The 19,644-nt window shown below is 52.8% G+C and overlaps 2 protein-coding genes across 2 annotated transcripts; one reads left to right on the plus strand and one right to left on the minus strand.

Moving 5' to 3' along the window:
- Nucleotides 1–2,357: 2,357 nt before the first annotated feature.
- MRPL46 (mitochondrial ribosomal protein L46) lies at nucleotides 2,358–10,521 on the minus strand. Its single transcript, XM_059678109.1, has 4 exons — nucleotides 10,268–10,521; nucleotides 8,175–8,361; nucleotides 6,629–6,802; nucleotides 2,358–2,738 (listed from the first exon to the last, which is right to left on the minus strand). Exons 1-4 carry the CDS (start codon nucleotides 10,487–10,489, stop codon nucleotides 2,488–2,490), a joined length of 834 nt encoding a protein of 277 aa, XP_059534092.1. The 5' UTR covers nucleotides 10,490–10,521; the 3' UTR covers nucleotides 2,358–2,487.
- A 74-nt stretch (nucleotides 10,522–10,595) lies between these two features.
- Nucleotides 10,596–19,308, plus strand: MRPS11 (mitochondrial ribosomal protein S11). Its single transcript, XM_059678110.1, has 6 exons — nucleotides 10,596–10,880; nucleotides 11,008–11,145; nucleotides 16,299–16,397; nucleotides 17,117–17,246; nucleotides 18,176–18,241; nucleotides 18,938–19,308. The coding sequence occupies exons 1-6, from the start codon at nucleotides 10,816–10,818 to the stop codon at nucleotides 19,043–19,045; spliced, it is 606 nt and encodes a 201-aa protein (XP_059534093.1). The 5' UTR covers nucleotides 10,596–10,815; the 3' UTR covers nucleotides 19,046–19,308.
- Nucleotides 19,309–19,644: the final 336 nt, after the last annotated feature.

Below are 19,644 nucleotides of genomic sequence, written 5' to 3' on the forward strand. Positions count from 1 at the left end.
ATAGCTGAGTCCAAGCCCAGGAGTCTAAATCCAGAGGCCCTTCACCTCCCTGATCAGCACATGGCAAGAGGAAGTCTCCGCACTCGGCTGACTTGAGCATCACGGGAGGCAGAGTAAGTGGGCGCGCCCCACATCTGTCCTGGCTGGTTACACATCAGCCTCGGGCTGCCCCTCCAGCCCACAAAGCAGGGCACCGGGGGCTCTTCTCCAAGGCAGTGACCTCCGGCCAGGGGCAGCGAGGCTGCGAGGGACCTGGTTGTCAGGCAAATCCTGCCACCTTGTGGCGCTCATGCATACGGGCCCAGCCCAGCGGCCCTGAAGCCCTGCCTAACCCCGTCCACCTCCACCGGGCTTCTTAGTCCCGGGTGTCCTCTCAGAGCCCTGAAAACCCCAAGGCTCCCTAGCTTGGAGGTGTCCTCCTGAACCCCGTTCTCAATATGTCCCCAATTTTGTCTTCCCTAATAGCACTGGGGCTATTTTTCCAATGGAGAACCTGGAGGTCTCTCCCTCCCCTGTTCCTTCTCAGCTGCTCAGCAGCAACTTGGGGCCTGGGTAGCCAGGTTTTCAGGAATCAGTGGTGTTTCCGCACTGCCAAACCCTCAACAAGCCTGCTGCCCGCTTCTCCGGCCCCTTTGAAGATGGCTTGGGGAAGAGTGGCTGCTGTGCACATGTGCGCGCACACACACACGCACCTACTCCAGGCTGTCCCCACCCGGGACTCACAGGGGACCGCCCAGGGCCAGCCCCTCAGCTGCAGCGTGCTGGCTGTCTGGGCCTACCCCTGCACCATTATAGCCACAGCTGCTCTGGCCCCCTCTCCTGGGAGCAGGGGCCAGAGCAGATTCCTCCTTCGCTTCCTGTGGTGACTGACAGCCGAAATGACTGGCTCCAATCCAGGCTTCCAGGGAATAAAGCTGGGGGGGGCGGGCGGGGTGGGGGGCCCTATGGTTTCCAGCACACGGGGCTTCACCTTGCTGTGCGTGCCTGCAGCTTAGCGCTCTTAGTAACTGAATTGGCAGCCTTTCTGCTGTCTTTTCCCCCTGCTTGTGTAATAGAATGGGTCGGCGGGTCTATTCTGGCTTCAGTGCCCCATAAGCCTGTGCTAACAGTGGCTCCGGATTTCCTGGCCGGGGTGGGGTGGGAGTAACATGCCCAGCCTCTTGGCTGTGATGATGGGACTGGCCTGCCACCCACGCATTTTGAGATTGGCCATGGAATGAACACACTAGTGTCCAAATTACCCATGTCCCTTATCAGACAAGTCGGACAGAAACTCTTAGTTAACATAAAACCTGGAAAAGGAAAGAATGGGAGATGTAAAAGCTAAAGACGATACAGCGGAATTCAGAATGTAGGAGCCTAAAGCCTCTGGAAGGAGGAACCGCTCAGTGTGTATAACAAGCCGTGCACAGCGCAAAGTACTTCCACATAAATTCCCACGTCTGCTGAGAATGTCTCATTGTGTTTTCCAGATGAGAGGGGAAAGCTAAGAATGGCTAAGAACTAGCTTTGCACACAGATCGGAGTTCATTCTGTCCCCGCTACTTGCTAGCGAGTTACCCTAAGCAAGTTAATTAATCTCTCCGAGTCTATGTTCTCATCGCTTACACAGGGATGACGTGATGATGCCGGCCTCGCTGGTTTGAATGGAAATACGTGTTGCAGGTATGGGCCTAGCACTCAGGGTCAGGCCACTGTTGCTAACAATGAGAGTAGCTGTAACCTGCTGAAGGTCATAATTCAAACCCAGGCCTTCTGACTCCCAAGCTCAGTACTCATGGGGAAAGAAGCCAGTTCAGACCCGGCTGGCGTAGCTCAGTGGTTGAGCGTCGACCTATGAACCAGGAGGTCACGAGGTCAGGGTTTCCCACTCAGGGCACATGCCCGGGCTGCTGGCTCCATCCCCACTGGGGGTCATGCAGGAGGCAGCCGATCCATGATTCTCTCTCATCATTGATGTTTCTATCGTTCTCTCCCTTTCCTTTCCTCTCTGAAATCAATAAAAAAATAATAAAAGATAAAGAGAATGAATAAAACAAGAGAAACAGAAAGTAAGAAGGAATTATTCCTTAGGCTAGATTGATACTTCCATCTATCAAGTAGAAAGGGAGGGAATAACAAAAGGGAAAATGGCTAAAAGAAAGAAAACTATACAGATGACACACACACACACACACACACACGCACGTGCCTAGAAGCTGTCACCGAACACAAGGCTTTCACACTCATTTCCTTGTTTTCTCCCTGGCCCAGGAAGCCAGCTGATCACCACGGCAATGTGACACCCTCGGAGCTGGCCCTCCGTTCGCAGGGGGAGAAGCCAGTCCTCCTCAAAGGACACACCAGCCAAGCCCACACAATGACAAATGCATTTATTTCTCAGAACTGTTCGCTTCTTGAGATTCCCGGCAGATGGGGCGACCACAACACGTCCTTGGGGCCCAGTCGCAGGCTTGTCCGAGCATCGTCCTCAGGCAGCCGAGTGCGTCAGAAGTCCAACAGGAATCTCCTCACCTGGGCCAGGTATTTGGGTTGCAAATAGTCGCCCAGCTCCTCCTTGCTGACCCACACGTGCCGGCCCTGCTCCTCGGCCTGGGGAAAGTCTCCAGTGAGGAGCAGTGCTTTGAAGAAGAAGACTTTGGCCCCGAGGCTACTTTCTGTCCGCGCTGCCTGGGGGAACTTGAACTTGTAGTGGCCACAGGGTGCATTTCCCAGGAACTTGGCTTCCACGGTGTGTTCTGAGGGAGGGGGAGAAACAGAATTGCAAGATGAGGACACACCCACCTGTGGAGTCCGGCCAAGGTCAGAGAAATCCCGGGGAGCGAGGAGTCCTCGCGGTCATTCCTGAAGAGCCGATGCACGGGGTCCACTCCGTGCGCCAAGCGTCTGCTTTCAGACGGAAGCCGGCAACGCAGCCCCAACACCACTGCTGCGAGTCGCCGCACCGATCTTCGAGACCCAGCCCTGTCACCGTCTGCCGGTGAAGGACCAAGTCACTCGGTATCTGGAAAGCAAAACTCGTCAGCCTTTTAAAGGAGTGTCTCACGGAAAGCATGAAAACAACCTGATTTGACTTCTGTAGGGTGAACGCACCATAACCAGAGTTAAAAGACAAAGGTAGGTAGGTAAGTCCTGCACTGTATAATGAAGGGCTTAATAACCCCAGTCCAGTATTTCAAAGGATGGGGAAATGATGGATTACTGAAAGGCATGTGGAAAACTGGCGAGCTAAACAAGAAAAATAAGGCTGGAACTCAGCCCTCATGTCAAAAATGATACCGCACAGATAAAAGATTTAACAACAGAGACTTAAATTTTTCATTAGAATTTTATTCATTTTTGATGGTTTCATGGATATTTAATAATATTTTCTAAATGTTAACATATTTTTTAGTTTTTCATTTAAAAAAAAGAGACCATAGAGTACTTTACTTTCTGCATCATTTTTAAGAGAGGAAGGTCTAAACAAAACACAAAATTAAAAAAGACATTTACATAAAAATTAAACCTTTCTTCAAAGAAAAATAAAACCATAAAAAAAGTCAAAGCCAAAATGACAAACTAGAAAAAATATTTCAACACATTCAACAGAGAAATGCCTGAAGGTATAAGACGTACTTAGCAATCAACAAGGAAAACAAATCTAAAAGAAAAATGAACCAAGCATATGAACAGGAAGTTCACATGGAAGTCAATTATCAAACTCATTAAAGTAGGCTCAATCGCCCTAACTGGTTTGGCTCAGTGGATAGAGCGTTGGCCTGCGGACTCAAGGGTCCCAGGTTCGATTCCGGTCAAGGGCATGCACCTTGGTTGCGAACACAACCCTGGTGGGGAGTGTGCAGGAGGCAGCTGATCGATGTTTCTAACCCTCTATCCCTCTCCCTTCCTCGCTGTAAAAAATCAATAAAATATATTAAAAAAAAAAAAGTAGGCTCAATCCTATTATTAAAGAAATAGAAATTAAAACAACCACCTATTATTGCTAAAGTTCAAACACTGAGCGGCACACTGCTTGTCGAGGTTAAGAAAACATGGGACTCGGCAATGGATGTGCATGAGAATGACTGCTGTGACTGGCAAGGTGTCAGCTTTACTTATACAGACCCTGTGACCCAGCAACTCTGCCTGCCCGCGTGAGCGAAGATGGGTGTACAGGACGGTCACTGCCCCTTTATTTGTAAAAGCGACAGGCTGGTTAAGCAAACGGCAGAACATGCACATGTAAATAGCACGCTGGTGCTAAAATGTAAGCGATGTCTTCGTGTACTGATATAGATGACTAAAGGCTCTATATAAGAGGAGAAAAAAGGTACGTAACTGTATAAATATGCTCTGTGTGGGTAAAAGAAGCAGATACCATATGTGCCAATTCTAAAAACATACCAAAACTGCCAATGCCACGTGACTGCCTCTGAGAAGGGAAAACTACTTCTTACCCCGTGATACGTTTACGAGACACTGTTTGATCAATTTTCACCATCTACAATGAATTGACATCCTCCATATTAAAAAATAACAACACTATATACAAAATGTCAATAGTGGGTCTCTGTGAGTGGTGAGATTATATCTGTATGTTTCTTTGTACCTTTCTGAAATTTCCACTTAATTTCTATAACCTGGGGAAAATGGATTAAAAAATAATAAAATCAAGAAAATAAAAAAGAAACTGTTCACTACAAACATGAGCAAAGAATCTGAATAGGTAGTTCGTGGGAGAAGAAATACAAACAAGCCAATAGACATGACAGGATGGTCAATCCCACCAGCAATTAGGAAAATGCCCATCCAAAAGCAATCATTTTTACCGACTGGATAGGCAAAAATTAAAAAGGGAATATTTCATGCTGGGGAGGCCTGGCAAACAGGCACTGTTCACACCACCCCTGAAAATGTCAAATGCTAGCTGCATTCTGCAGGACCCCTGGGCACAGCAAGGCCCCACCCACCCTACCTGCCGTGCTCCCTCCCTCAGGCCACACAGGCCCCGCGAGGGAAAGGGTACTTGAGATGGGCGCAGGGCCAGTAAAGTGGTTGTGCACGTATCCTGCCAAGTCCACTTTCTCAAAAACACTCAGGAGATACTCCTCGGGCCAGATGCTCGCTAAAAGCTGGGGTGATGGAGAGGAATAGATACTGCGCGTACCTTCAAGGGAGTCAGACCTCTGGCTGCAGAGGAAACGTGTTGATAAACCATCACACGGCAACGGGAAGTGGAAGAGCTTCCTCCCCCAGAACAGAGGCTCCCAGGGAGCAGGAATGTCCTGTGACGTCATCACGGTGACCCCCGGCCTGCCAGGGCGGGTAAATGGAAGGTGGAGTGTTTGCTATATACACTGAGCTACGGAGCCACAGGGAGGAGCCTCTGTACCCGCAGCCTGGGGAAACTTCCACCACAGCACGTTTAACCAACGAGCTGAGACTTAAACACTGAGCGGTCAGACCAGGGAGGAGTAAAAGCATCCAATCGGGGACCAGCATGCGTCAAAGCAGAGGTGCATGAAAGACCACATTATTCAAGGAATGCAGAAGGTTGGCTGGGTTAGAACGCAGACTGCACATTAATGAGGCGAGACGGAAGACTGATGAGCTTGCGATCAGAACAGAAAGGATTTGCAGGCCATGCTTGAATGTCCGAACTTTTATGGGAAACCTTGTAAGGGTTCTAGGGGGAGAAGCCACAGAGATGTGTTTGAGCAAGCTCATTCCGGCAGCACTGAAGGCTGTGACACAAAAGGGGGAACGCATTCAGAATCCACTTTACGCATCCAGTGTCGTGGTTCTCACGCACCGTGATTTCGCTCCCCAGCTATTACCTGGCAACGTCTAGATAATTTTGGCTGGCATTTTGGTTGTCATACTACAGGGGGTAGGGATGGGTCAATGCCGCTGGCATCTGATGGGTACAGGCCACAGATGCTACTAAACATGCCGCAGGGCACATAATGTGCCCACAAAGAATACTCTGGCGCCAACACCAATAGTGCAAGGCTGAGATATCAAGGTGTCAAAGCCAGAGCTGTGGAATGAGGAGGTACTTAGGCAGACCGGGTAGGACTCAAGAATTGATGGACGTCGGGATGCGCTCAAGGATAGCTCTGAGGCTTCTATCGGGTGAACAGGTAAGTGGCGGGGCCAAACAGCAAGGCTCCGAAGAGACGCAGGCTGAGAGAATGGCAGGAACAACAGTGCTGAATGTACAGCTGATCCTTGAACAAAGTGGTACCCCCCAGGCAGCCACAGTCCACATATAACTTTGACTCCTCCAAAATTTAATGATAAAAGCCTACTGTTGCCAAGAAGCCTTACCAATAACAGTTAAGTAACATATATTCCGTGTGTATTACATACTGTATTTTTACAATAAAGTGGACTAGAGAAAACATTATTAAAAAAATAATACACTTACAGTACTGTACGTACTTATTCCAGAAAATCAGCATATACGTGAACCTGCACAGTTCAAACCCATGTTGTTCAAGAACCAATGTACTAAGTTTAAAAACCTCAGTGGGAGAAAGGAACTCTCACTTGATCTAAGGAAAATCCTTACCTTAAAACCGTGCTCAGTCAGCCTTTACATCCTCTGGCACCTCGTGGGGTTGAGAGGGGGACGGGCACTTACCTGACAGCGTGGCCAGGGTTCGCTCAGCTGTTGCTCGGAGGGTCTCCCCCGGCTGCCACTCTGCCTGGGGCAGCACCCAAACATCCTGGTCTCCAAGCTTCTCTTTGACCAAGAGAACAAGGTTCCTGTCTAGCTTCCGGTGCAGTGAGGTCCGGTCGTTCTTCTCATCGGCTTCTGCGAAGAAATGGGGGTCAGAGGGGACGGGATCGCGTGATCTGCCGGAACCAAGGCGATTACAGCCTTACAGCCTTCCTTTAAGGCAGAGCCACATGCTTGCTCTCAACAAAACTCAGAGTCCCTCTCCATCTGTGGTTGTGCTTTCTGCCGTTTCAGTGACCCGCAATCAACTCATAAACGGAAAATTCCAGAAATAAACTAGTCAGAAGCTTTACATTGCACCGCATTCTGAACAGCATGATGAAATGGGGTGCCATCTTGCTCCATCCCTTTGTCCAGCGTCTCCAGGCTGTATACACGCCTGGCCCGTCAGTCACTCAGCCATTCCAGTTATCAGATCAACTGTCACCGTGCTTGTGTTTAAATAACCTTTATTCCATTCATCATGACCCCAAAGTGCAAGAGTAGTAGTGCTGGCCATTCAGATATGCCCAAGAGAAGCCATAAAGTGCTTCCTATACGTGAAATGGTGAGTACAACACAATGAGGTATTTTGAGAAAGACACACCACATTCACAACTTCTATTACAGTACATTGCTATAATTATTCTATTGTATTACTGGCTGTTGTTAATCTCCTACTGTGCCTAATTTATAAATTAAAGTCTACCATAGGTGTATATGTATAGGGAAAAACACAGTATATACAGGATTTGTACTATGCAGTTTCAGGCACCCATTGGGGAGTGGGGAGGGTCCTGAAATGGATTCCCTGAGGATGAGGGGGGGACTACTCTAATTAAATTACAACCCTGACCCATCTCTCTAACTCTGGCCTCGTCCAAGGCAAAACCTCACAATCTTGAGGAAACTAAAATATAAGCAGAGGAACCCAAAAGCTGAACTTCTCCTTCGACGAGCAAACCATGAAGGACTTTCAGCCTCTGAAAGAGAGGCAATGCCCACAGTAACTCAGACCCCACACCTTCCCTGGTGTTGACACTGTTTCTGATTTCACCAGCCCCCCCTTCTCCCTGGCATTCCTCTGTGAAATAGGATAGGACTCACCCTTCGCTTTAGGAAGATTTTCAGATAAAGTGCCAGGAGCTAGTGGAAAAGGCTTAATTTCCCCCTCTCTCAGTCCAAACTAGGAGGTAAATTCAGAAAACACCTCTAAAGTTTAACTGAGAAAGAAGACTATCCCAACCTCCTTATCTCCTATTCAAAAATATTATAGGCCTTAAATTATATTAGGGGCAGATGTGAGGAACGGGGGGAAATTATTTCCCTCCCACCTGAAAGACGGATGACTTGTCATTGGCAATTATGTGTTACTTAAAACACTGAGCAGGGTTAAGCGACTGTCTTTTGTTTGGGAACCTTCTCCTCCTCCTCCTCGTTCCCTTTTCTCCTGAAAAAGACCACAAACCTGTTATGCGAGCTCCCGGTTTGAACTGTAGGAATTTCTGCTCCCAAATTTCTTCCAAATCCTGAACCAGCAAGATGTTCTGTTCATCCTCATCGTCATCGAGGTCAGCTTTCCTCTTCGCCAGGCGCTGGGCTTCTTCCAAAGCGCGGAGCTCGTGGTCTGAATACCGGCTTCTCTCCATCTCGATCTGGGGAAATTAAGAGGCAGAATAAAACAGAGTTACAGCACACTGGACAGACTCAGAAGTTTACCACCCAACACAACCAGACATACAATCAGACCACCAAAGGAGGAAAAAACAACAGAGAAAGAAAAAGGTCACCTGCACTGTGGGCTTGAGTTACATTTGCTAAAATGTGAGAATGTGATTGGAGGTCAAGATGGTGAACAGCCCGGCGGCCGTGGCTCAGTGGCTGAGTGTTGACCTATGAACCAGGAGGTCACGGTTCGATTCCCGGTCGGGGCACATGTCCGGGTTGTGGGCTGGATCCCCAGTGTGGGGCGTGCAGGAGGCAACTGATCTATGATTCTCTCTCATCATTGATGCTCTCTCTCTCCCTCTCCCTTCCTCTCTGAATCAGTAATACAGTTTAAAAAAAAAAAAAAAAAGATGGTGAGTAACAGAGGCCATGCTGCAGTCATGTCTGTCTTGATGGGAACCTCACTCACCAAGGACTTTTGATGTTTCTCTTGAAATTATCCTGTTTTCTGTGATTACAAAATCCGCATTGTTAACCGGTTGAGAGTCAATCCGCACTATTAACGTGTTAACACTTAACCCGCACTATTAGCCGGTACACCGAGCACACAGCCTGTGACTGACTACCTGGCTCCTGCCCGCCCCCCGCCCCCCCATCAGCATGAGCGCAGGGCATTTCAGCAGCACGGTGTCTGTGCAGGGTCTGTGTGCAGTGTCTGTGCACAGTGAGTGTCTGTGCACAGTGTCTGTGCAGGGTCTGTGTGCAGTGTCTGGGCACAGTGGGTGTCTGTGCACGGTGTCTGTGCAGGGTCTGTGTGCAGTGTCTGGGCACAGTGGGTGTCTGTGCACGGTGTCTGTGTGCAGTGTCTGTGCACAGTGGGTGTCTGTGCACAGTGGGTGTCTGTGTGCAGTGTCTGTGTGCAGTGTCTGTGTGCAGTGGGTGTCTGTGCACGGTGTCTGTGCAGGGTCTGTGTGCAGTGTCTGTGCACAGTGAGTGCCTGTGCACGGTGTCTGTGCACAGTGGGTGTCTGTGCACGGTGTCTGTGTGCAGTGGGTGTCTGTGCACGGTGTCTGTGTGCAGTGTCTGTGCACAGTGGGTGTCTGTGCACGGTGTCTGTGTGCAGTGTCTGTGCACAGTGGGTGTCTGTGCACGGTGTCTGTGCAGGGTCTGTGTGCAGTGTCTGTGCACGGTGTCTGTGCACAGTGAGTGCCTGTGCACGGTGTCTGTGCACAGTGAGTGCCTGTGCACGGTGTCTGTCTGTGCACAGTGAGGGCTCAGGGCTCGTCTGTGACTCACGAACACCTGGAGGACAGGCGCACACCGAGTACACGCACTGACCGGAGCCTTAGCTCCCAGCAGCAAAGACAGGGAACGTCTCCGGTTCCGGAGACACAGGCCGCCCCTCGGTCGCCATCTGCGGGCGCTGAGACCCTCGCCGCCACCACCCCGTTCCTGCCCCGTCCCCTCCCCTCCCCGGCCTCTCACACACGCAGCCCCGGGAGGACCACGGCGACTCTCACGGGCACCTCACAGGCGGGCGGCCGCCTCTCTCTCCCCTTCCGCTCCGAGCCGCCCACCAGGAAGGAGAGCGACCGAGGCCGCCTCGTTTGCCGCCGCTCCCGTCGGGCGCTGACCGCAAACAAAAAGGAGCGTCTCCGAAGAGCTGCCTAAGGAGACGGTAAGAAGGCCGAGGGGAACACCCTACCTCCTACCGAACGCCTACTGTGCACCAAGCCAACCACAGAGGCGGGGCCATTTTGCGGGGTAAGTGCCCTGAAGTTCCGAGTGGGGAGGTAGCCGGTCCAAGGTCACACGGACTCACTGGTGCCGGAGTCGGGACCGAACCCGAGCCCGCGCGCCTCTCTGGGTTCCCTGAAGGCGCCTCAAGTCTACCTGCTGGAGCAGAGCCGCCATCTCCTCCTGCAGAGGGCTCAGCGCCTTGGAGACCACCGGCGGCCGCTGCAGGCACAGCGCGCCCCACAGGCGCCACGGGGACCCGCCGCTCGAGGGCGCGGCCGCCAGGGCCAGGCCGCGAGGACCCGGGCCGCCGGCCCAGAGCGGGCGCCGCCAGCCCCTCGCCAGCCCCAGCAGCGCGCGCGCTCCAGGCGCCGCCATCCCCGCTCTCCCGCGATGCACCGCGCCCGCGGCCTGGCCAATCCCGTGTTCCCACAAGGCAGCGCGGGGACGGCGCGTCCGGAAGGCCCAGGATGAACCATTCCCATGCGGGGGGGGGCGGGGGGCTCCTGTTAGAATTGAAGGGAGAGGAGAGAAATCCCCAGCTGAAAACCACAGCGACGGCTACTATGGAGCACATACACGGGGGTGAGAGGCTTTAACGGACCCGGCGAGGAGGAGTCAGGTGACTTTCCCTCGGGGCTCCCCCCCCGGGCGCTCATGGTGCTGGCGCCGCGGACGGGAAGTCGTTGGGGTCAATTCAAGTCATGCAGGTGGTGAGGAACGCGGGGTCTTGGCTCCTGTGGTCGTGGGCTTGGCCGCCCACAAACAGGTAAGAGTGATCGCCCCTCCGAACCCACGGCCACCTCCAGGGTACGCCCCTGCCCTGGTCCCGTGGGCCATGGGGACTCCGGTGGGCGGCAGGCCCGGGGACCTCAGCGACCTGTCCGTCCCCGCAGGATAGTGGCCCGGGTGCCGGCCGCCACCATCCACACGGGCGCCCAGCAGCTACAGGACGCGGCGGCCAAGCAGAAGGTGGAGGAGAAGGCGGCCCCGGCTCCGGCGGCGACCCCGGCTCCGAGCAGCAGCAGTTCCAGGTGAGAGCCGCTGCGGTCCAGCCCTCCCGAGCCCGGCACCACCCTCCAGAGCCTGGGAACCAGTGAATTCCCAACTCTGTCGCTTGCCATCTGTGCCACTTTGTGAAAATTAGCCTCGAAGCCTCCGTTCTCTCGACTGAAAATGGATAAAGTGCCGAGAGAGATTGTGGGAATCAAAGCAGATGAGACTTAGCACAAAGCGGGTGCTTGGTGAGCCTTTGATGAGTGAGTGGATGTCAGAGGCGCCCAGGAAGATCAGCTCTCTCCCAGAGAGGGAGCGCAGGTCGCACCGACTACGCAGACGCACAATGGGAGGAGAGGGGGCGCTACACTATGGTGTGGATTATCCTACACTCTTCAGAGTTGGTCTAAGATCTGGGGAGATTCTGTGCTCGGCCCTGGGGACTGGCATCTTGCTTCCCACCTCTGCGTGCTAGGTGTAGTTCACATCCATTTAGTAAACATTTACTGAGAACCTACTGTGTGCCATGCACCCATACAAATACAAAACATCGCTCCTCCCCACAGTAGGGAGGACAAACCTGCAAACATCTTCACCAGAGTCTGATGAGTAATAGGCTGGAGGTCAGAGCTGGCTGCTGGGAAGTGTGAGAGGATGCGCGTCTAACTCCTGAGTTAATCAGGTGAGACTGTAGAGTAGGAAGCCTGGGGCTGACAACTGCACCGAATGGGAGTTCAGCTGGACAAGATGAAAGGGGTTGTTCTAGGCAAAGCTAACAGTGCATGCGTGTAAAGGCATGTGGTGTGAAACATGGGATATTCAGGTGTGTGTGATGGCAGATGAGGTCAGCGAGACAAGAAGGAATCAGAATGCCAAGGGTGTTGTCTGTAATGGGGGCTTTTACACTGCCCCCACTGCAGACGGTGGGGAGCCTCTAAAGGAGTTTTAAGTCAGGATTCTGTTCTGGTCATTCAACATTGCCAGACACTGTGCAAGGTGTTAGGGACACATTGGGGACCAAACACAGAAATCCCTGTCCCCACAGAACTTAAATTATAGTGGATAGGGGACAGCAAATATAAGACAAGTAAAACATGGGAGTATGACAGATGGCAGGAGTGTCTCTAGTGTTCCTAAGCAGTTAAGGCCAGCATGGAGTGAGGAGTAAAAATAGGAGGTGGAAGCAGAGAGGCCAGCAGTGTAGCAGGCACACAGGGCTACATGAGGTCATCGTCCAGACTTTAGCTTTTACTCTGATGAGATGGGAAACCAGTGGAGAGTCGTGGAGAGAGTTGACACAATCATACTTACAGTTTTTAACGAGTCCCTTTGGCTGCACATAGTAGGATCTCTGCATTTTGACAATGCACATAGTAGGATCAAAATGCACATAGTAGGATCTCTGCATTTTGACATTGAATACAGGGAAGCAATAAGTCTTCTAAGCAGTTAGGAGACTATTGAAATCCAGGCTTGGACCAGAGTGACAACTGTGGAGGTTGCGTGAATGGTTGGACTGATACATTTAGAAAGCAGAACCAATATGATCTATTAACGTAAGGTGTGAAAAAAGGAGAGGAATGGAGGAACTCTCTCAAATTTGGGGCCCACACAACTAGAAAGACGGCGTTGGTGTTAAGATGGGGAAGACCACAGGAGCCTGGGATTGGGTGGCTAAGTTGGAGATGCTTAATTCACATCCAAGTGGAGATGTGATGTTGGCTACTAGACATGGAGTCGGGGGCAGCTCTGGGCCACACATGCATGTGGAGCACACACCAGAGATGAGGATGAGACGACAAGATCATCCAGAGAGGAAGAGAAGCTCAAGAAAAGTCCAAGGACTGAACCCTCGAGCCCTTTGACATTTAGAGATTTGGCAGATGAGGAAGAATCAGCAAGAGAGACAGAAGAGAGGTAGTGGAGACAGCCGATCAATGATTCTCATCACTGCTGTTTCTCTCTCTCTGCTTCTCCCTTCCTCTCTGAAATCAATAAAAATATATTTAAAGAGAGAGAGTAGTGGGGGAAAAACCTGGAGAGATTATTTTGTGTGTGTGGTTCAAGAGCAAAGGTCAGTTATGGCAAATGCTGCTGATAGGACAGGTTAATAGCTGAAGACCGACTTGCTCCTGGCATTGTAAGTTGGTCAGTGGCCTTGACTGGAGCATTTTGGTGGGGTGATGGGGGCTGATGTCTGATTGGAGTGGGTTCAAGGAGAACAGAAGACGGGAAGAAACAGCAGGCACAGCCAGTTCTTGAAGGGGGATCTGCTGTCAGGGTCACAGAAATGGCAGTAGCTCAGGGAGGCTTGGGGATCGAGGAGTTTTTGTTTGGGGGAAGGCAGCCTCTTGCTGATGGGCGTGATGCGGCGGAGAGGGGAAGGACGAACGATGGGGCCGGAGCGGAACACGATGTCCTTGAGGGGCGAACACACAAGCGGAGCATCAAACGGAGAGAATGCAGAGCTCGCGGGCACAGCTGTTTGGCAGTGGGAGCTGGAGGGAACTCTGATTGCTTCTATTTCTCCGCAAAGGCGGTGAGGAAGCAGGTTTGAGGAGACAAAAGAAGGTATAAAACCGTCGTCCGGGAAACTGGAGGGACAGTTGGGGGGGCGGGGGGCTATCTGATTGCCACGCAGGGCTGAGGGCCCACTTGATGTCAGAAGTCATTAGAATAAAGAATGGCTCTCGACCTGGGGCGATTTTGCCTCCGAGGGGACTTCTAGCAATGTCTGCAGACATTTTTGATTGTCACAACTTGGGGGACATTAGGTAGTGGGTAGAGGTCACGGTATGCAGGACAGCCCTCCACAACAATGAATAATCTTATTCAAAATGTCAGTAGTGCTGAGGCTAAGAAACCATGATATAGGGAGACCAGTCAGCATTGCTGTCTATTTTTTTCCAGCCAGCTGTGCACGCACAGGCTCAGAGTGGCTGGAGGATGAACCAGGGTTAGGGGTTTGCCAGGAGAGTGCCATGAAGTGGGTAGGGGCCAGGGGGTGGGGATTGAGGGTGTGTGCAAAGGAGTGATTATAATGACTGGCCATATAATTGACTTGAGGTCAGGGCAGAACGGAAGGTATCGGGTGTCAGGGAAAGTGAAAAGCTGGTAGGATGAGTGCGATTGAAGAGTTCCCAGTAGAGGAAGCCAGTGGGTGCGCCAGGGGGTGGTGGCCAGCGTGTGATGCCAGGAACCGAGGTTGTGATGGGGTTGCAGGTATGGTGATGACAAGGGCTAGTTACCATGGGAGGAAGTAGCCAGGGTAGGATAGAGGACACAGGATCACGGGAGAAAAGGAAGTCAAGATATAGAAGCCAAGGGTTGGAAGACTCTTACTGCAATCATATATGTAATTGTGACAGGAATAGTGGGCCATAGCTAGGATCTCTGCATTTTTCTACATTTCTCTTCATTTCTAACGTGTCTGTAGCCAGCGGGAGATTCCAGCGTCTGCCACGTGTGTCAGGGCTGGATTGGCCCAGGGAGCAACAAGTTCTCATGCAGGGGGTCAGCCCTCCTCGCGGACCCTCAGCGGGGAAAGGCGGCTGATGTCCGTCCGCAGCGTGCAGAGCGATGCCGCATGTGCTGGCCCCGGTCTGTGTCCATCTCTGAGGGTGTCTGTGAAGAGGCGGCGGTCCCGTCCCTGCTTCCATGGGGTGAACCACTAGCTCATGTGTGCATTGGTCCTGGGAGGTTTAAAGGCCGATCTTATCCATGCCTTCAATTCAGCGGCTCAAGTTCCAAGTCCTTCCTCCTCCACAGACCTGGCTTTCAGTATAAGGCAGTGCACTGGTACATTCAGACTTCAGTCAGCTTAATTTTTTTCACTCCCAAGTCCATAGGGGAAATGATCAATTGGGAAGCGGTGATGTTTTAAACATTAATGTCATCTCAGCCTCATCCATGTGCGCAGGCTGATAAGCCAGGAACCGGCTGAGGTGCTCAATCATCTCTTAAGATCAGGCCTAGCAGGAAAGAATACACTTGTAACTCCTGTATCGCTGTGTTGTTTTGTCTTTTAAAAATATCTCTAGGGAAGGAGGTAGGGCTGAGGGGAGGACTGTTCTCAGATAAGCTTGTATTTTCTAAACCTAAGCCTGTTGAATTTCATGACGGGAGCGGGTACAGACACAGACCTGATTTGCACATGTAGGCAGGGGGCACAGCGGGTTGACTCACATCTCGGGCTGCGTGACAGTTGCGTGTGTGGGAATAAAAGAGAGCACAGCGTGATGAGCAGCGCTCTGAACAGAGGCAGGTCTCCCAGGCCCAAGGCCTGGCTTCCCAGCGAACCCTGTGTCCCTGTTCCTACCTCCGTTTCTCCATCTGAAAATGAAGAGTACTGACCCAGGCTAGCCAGAGAACGGGCTGGGCTGAGACAGCAAAAGATCTTGAACTCCTTGCAGTGTCTGCGCCAGTGTTCCCAGCCCTGGGTTCACCTGGGATTGACCTGGGGCCTTGTAGAGAGAGGATTCCCAGGCCTGCCCATCACAATAACGTGCTTCTGCTGTTCAGAGCGAGAGCCATTGGGCTAGGGTAGGGGTTGCAAACTACATTCCATGGGCCAGGTCTGGCTAGTTGCAATAAAGTTTTATTGGGACAGCCACGCCCGTTGATTGTCGACGGCCAGCCGTTTTTGAACTAGAGTGCCAGCGTTGCGACAGAAACCTCACGGCCAGCAAAGCCCAAAATATTTACTCTCTGGCCCTTTACAGAAAAAGTCTGCTGACCTCTATTCTAAGGGATACTGGATTTTTTTTATAGTAATGATAAGTATGATTAAAGTTTTGTTGCCCTTTTTTTATAGAGTCAAGATGCCATCCGCAGGTGACGAAATAAGAAATAGAGGTTTAACTATATTTTTAAGTTGCAGAAAGCAGATCCTACAAAGGATTGAAGTGCTGATCGGGTTACACTAGGAGGGACAAGACGGGTGGGAGGGTGGGTGGTATCTCTTCTCTTCTAGCAGAGCGAGTAGCCCCTGTGCCTAGTCAGAGAGGCGCTCACACAGGGCGGAGCACAGGACTGAGAGGGGATGTCGGGGCAGCCACCTCAGGGCCCGGTTGGGGGGCTGCTGTTTTCATCGAGTTTGTCTGTACTGTTGGGTTATTTTTAACTCTCGGATGGATTTCTTTGATTTTAAAAAAATATAAGGATAACTTCACATTAAATGTTCTCATTGCAGCATCTACCCTCCAGTCCCAGGCCAGGAGAGCCCCCTGAGGTGGGCAGGAAAGAAATTTGAGGAGATCCCCATCGCACACATTAAGGCGTCCTACAACAAGTGAGTGGGGAGGGGGGCACCTGGGCAGGTTGAGGTGGGCTCCTTTCCCCTCCACAGGGAGGGCACGGTGGCCCTGGGCACCTGCGTGGATGGAAGCCCCCTCCGCTTGGTGGTGCCTGTGCACGTGTTCCCCAGGCCCCTCCTCTTTCTGGGAAACCAGCTTCTGTCTTTACGACATTCACTCAGATTTGATGACAATGTGGAGTGGGTTGGGCATATCCTATCGCTGAGATTGCTTTCCTACAAACGGGGCCAGGTCAGGGTGCCAGCATGGTGGGTTCTGGTGAGGGCCCTCTTCAGGGTGGCAGATGGCCGGCTTCTCGCTGTGCCCTCACGGTGGGAGGGGCGAGGGAGCACTCTGGAGTCCCTCGTATAAGGGCACTAATCCCATCCATGAGGGCACCACCCTCACGACCTAATTGCCTCCTAAAGGCCCCACCTCCAAACACCATACTATTCGGGGTTAGGAATCCAGCATGAATTTGGGGGACACAGACATTCAGTCCATAACAGAGCTCTCTTTATGTGAAGTTTAGGGGATTGATTCTGACCGTCCCTGGCGCCTCCTGTAAGAGTTCAAAAAGCATTTCACTGTTTAAGTTCAGAGGAAAATCAGCTGACCTTTGCTCTCTCTCTCGGGCTTGTAAGGACATAGGCTAGCGCTCTCTAAAGTCCCTGAATAGTCCATTTTACCTCCCGTGCCTGCCCTGCTCTCCTAGCACACAGATCCAGGTGGTCTCTGCCGCCAACCAGCCTCTTGCCCGCACCTCCTGTGGCACCGAGGGGTTCAAAAACGCCAAGAAGGGCACCGGCATCGCGGCACAGACAGCTGGCATAGCTGCCGCAGCGGTAAGTGCGCGTGGGTGGGTATGGGTGATAGCAGCCCCTGGGAAGACGTGGTGTGGTGAAAACTCACGCAGGACGCACCTGAGTGTGAACGTGGCAGACCTTCCTAGACGCAGATTGGCAGTGTGCCGCTGCTGGCATGTTTATTGAGCATCTACTCTATGCCAGACACTTGACCCTCGTTATCTGGAGTCTTCAAAAGACGCCGGCACTGTCCATGTCTTGAGCCAGTTCACATACAGAGTACGACTTGCTCAGAGCCACATGGTCGCTTTCGCTCCCCGGTGTGGTCTGGGACCACAGCTTGTGCCCTGGCTGCCGTGGCACAGGCCCCCAGAGGCCCACAGGAAGGAAAACCCTGGCCTTCACAGCCCGCTCAGTGCCCCAGACCATTGACTGCTCTGCATGAATGATCCTCGACGTGTGCTAATGTCCACCAAGGGGCAGGTCAGACCCTGGAAAGACACGTGTCAGTGTTGAATGGCTTCTGCTGGGCGGGTTCAGTGATATCCGTGTTTCCCGGGCTTTCCATCACGATGCCTTTGTCATCAGTGAGGAAAAGTGTACCTTTCACTAAAGATGTCAGATGGTAAGAGGACACTTGCTTGTGGGTATTGAAGCTCTGCCGGCAGCCCGGGCTCCTCGGGGTCTGAGGTTCTGCGTTCACCCCCAGGCACATCGGGGCGATGCTTAGACACTCCACCAGGTGGCAGTGCTGTCCTGGGCGAAAGAGCGCACTGACTCGCAGTCTGTGACCTGAGTGCTGTGCTTCCTGATGTGTGGCCGCACGGAGGCATGTCCTGTCCTCGGCCTGTTTCCACATGGGGGTGCTTTCTCCCTGGAGCTCTTACCCTGCGGCCCCAGGGGGAGGAGCTGGAGACGTGGATGTAGCAGCTCCCGCTGGGCACTAACCACTTGTCACTCCTTTCCAGAAAGCCACAGCGAAGGGCGTGACCCACATCCGCGTGGTGGTGAAGGGCCTGGGGCCGGGGCGCTTGGTGAGTGAGTGATTCTCCGCACGAGTGCACTTGTTTCTATAGACAAACGGGGCTGGAGAGCAGGGGGGAGAGTGGAGGGGCCTTGTAGTGGGTTCCCATGAGGGCCGGAGATTTCTGTTGTTGTTATAACCTCCTGCGCTTCTGGAGGCAAGGCCAGGCCCCTCAGTTGAGTTCCTCAGACATTCGCGGAGCGCCTGCTGTGTGCCAGGCCCGGGGACAGAAAGGTGGTGCCTGGGGACCATCACAAATGGGACGCTCAGCACAGACGAGTGGGGGCACTGGTCAGGCTTGTGCCCCAGGTGCTGGGAGCCCGTCGGGGATGAGCAGGGAAGCCCCCCAAAGAGGTGACAACTCTGACTTTTCAAGAATCGCGTGGCATTGTCCAGGTGAGGGGGGACAAGAGGAAACAACTGCAGAAGTGTGAGCCTGAGGGTGGGAGGGTGTACAGGCAGCCTTTGTCCTGAGGTGGTGGGGCGCAGGTGGAAGCGACAGGCGTGACTACAGTGGGCAGCGCTGAACGCCTGGTTAAGGGGCTTGGTTGGAGACCTTTGTGAGTAGGTGTCAAAGCCAGGAAACCTCTCCACGCTCCCCCCTCCCTCCCTCACCCCCACCCCCACCTCCCTGTCCGAGCCCTGCCTGGACACTAGGCCATCACTTCCGGCACTGAGCCACCCTCCTGTTCTCTGCTCCTCCCAGTCTGCCATCCAGGGCCTGACCATGGGGGGCCTGGAAGTAATCTCCATCACAGACAACACCCCCATCCCGCACAACGGCTGCCGCCCCAGGAAGGCTCGCAGGCTCTGATGGGAAGGAACCTGGCCCTGAACCTGACCGCAAGGCCCACCTGCAGGCCTCAGCAAGCACCCATCGGAGCTCCCCGCAGGGGCCACTGGAGTGCTCACCGGGAAGGGACGGCTTTGCCTCCTCGCGTGGGGCCCACTCCTGACCGGAGACCCGCGTGCCCAGAAGTGAGGCCATCTGCTCTTGGACACAGGGGGGCTGTGGCCCAACCCCCAACCAGTAAATGCTGCCCTGCCCAAAGCAATAAAAGATCTCTACCATCTGCAGTGACTGAGGCTTTTGCTTCCAGATTGGCAAACAGTAACCCCCACGTACTCCTGAAAAAGATTGAGCTGAAACCCTCGTTTGGAGGGTTGCAATATAAACCAGACAGCACTCGGGGAGACCGGCCCCGCCACGCAAGGCTGGCCACTAAAGCGGTTCCTGTTTACCTGAAAGCCAGCTGCCACCCCCCTGCCTCTGCCCTTCACAGCAGCCTGGGTCCCGAGAACACAGGTGGGCCCTGTGCTTGCACTTCCCGCAGGCGGAGAAGAGGCAGAGCCTAGCTTCGGGCCCGAACGTTGGCACGAGCCAAGTGTTGGCACAGCTTGTGTGGCACGCTT

Source organism: Myotis daubentonii, chromosome 21 (genome assembly GCF_963259705.1).
Source record: "Myotis daubentonii chromosome 21, mMyoDau2.1, whole genome shotgun sequence".
Lineage (NCBI taxonomy): Eukaryota > Metazoa > Chordata > Mammalia > Chiroptera > Vespertilionidae > Myotis > Myotis daubentonii.

Excerpts from the sequence above, each read along its gene's own strand:
- MRPL46 (XM_059678109.1), bottom strand. The coding sequence starts at position 10,489 with ATGGCGGCGCCTGGAGCGCGCGCGCTGCTGGGGCTGGCGAGGGGCTGG. Across the intron at positions 8,362-10,267 it reads TGGCGGCTCTGCTCCAGCAG|ATCGAGATGGAGAGAAGCCG; the intron begins GTAGACTTGAGG and ends TAATTTCCCCAG. Across the intron at positions 2,739-6,628 it reads AACCCTGGCCACGCTGTCAG|AACACACCGTGGAAGCCAAG; the intron begins GTAAGTGCCCGT and ends CCCCTCCCTCAG.
- MRPS11 (XM_059678110.1), top strand. The coding sequence starts at position 10,816 with ATGCAGGTGGTGAGGAACGCGGGGTCTTGGCTCCTGTGGTCGTGGGCT. Across the intron at positions 10,881-11,007 it reads GCTTGGCCGCCCACAAACAG|GATAGTGGCCCGGGTGCCGG; the intron begins GTAAGAGTGATC and ends CCGTCCCCGCAG. Across the intron at positions 18,242-18,937 it reads GCCTGGGGCCGGGGCGCTTG|TCTGCCATCCAGGGCCTGAC; the intron begins GTGAGTGAGTGA and ends TGCTCCTCCCAG.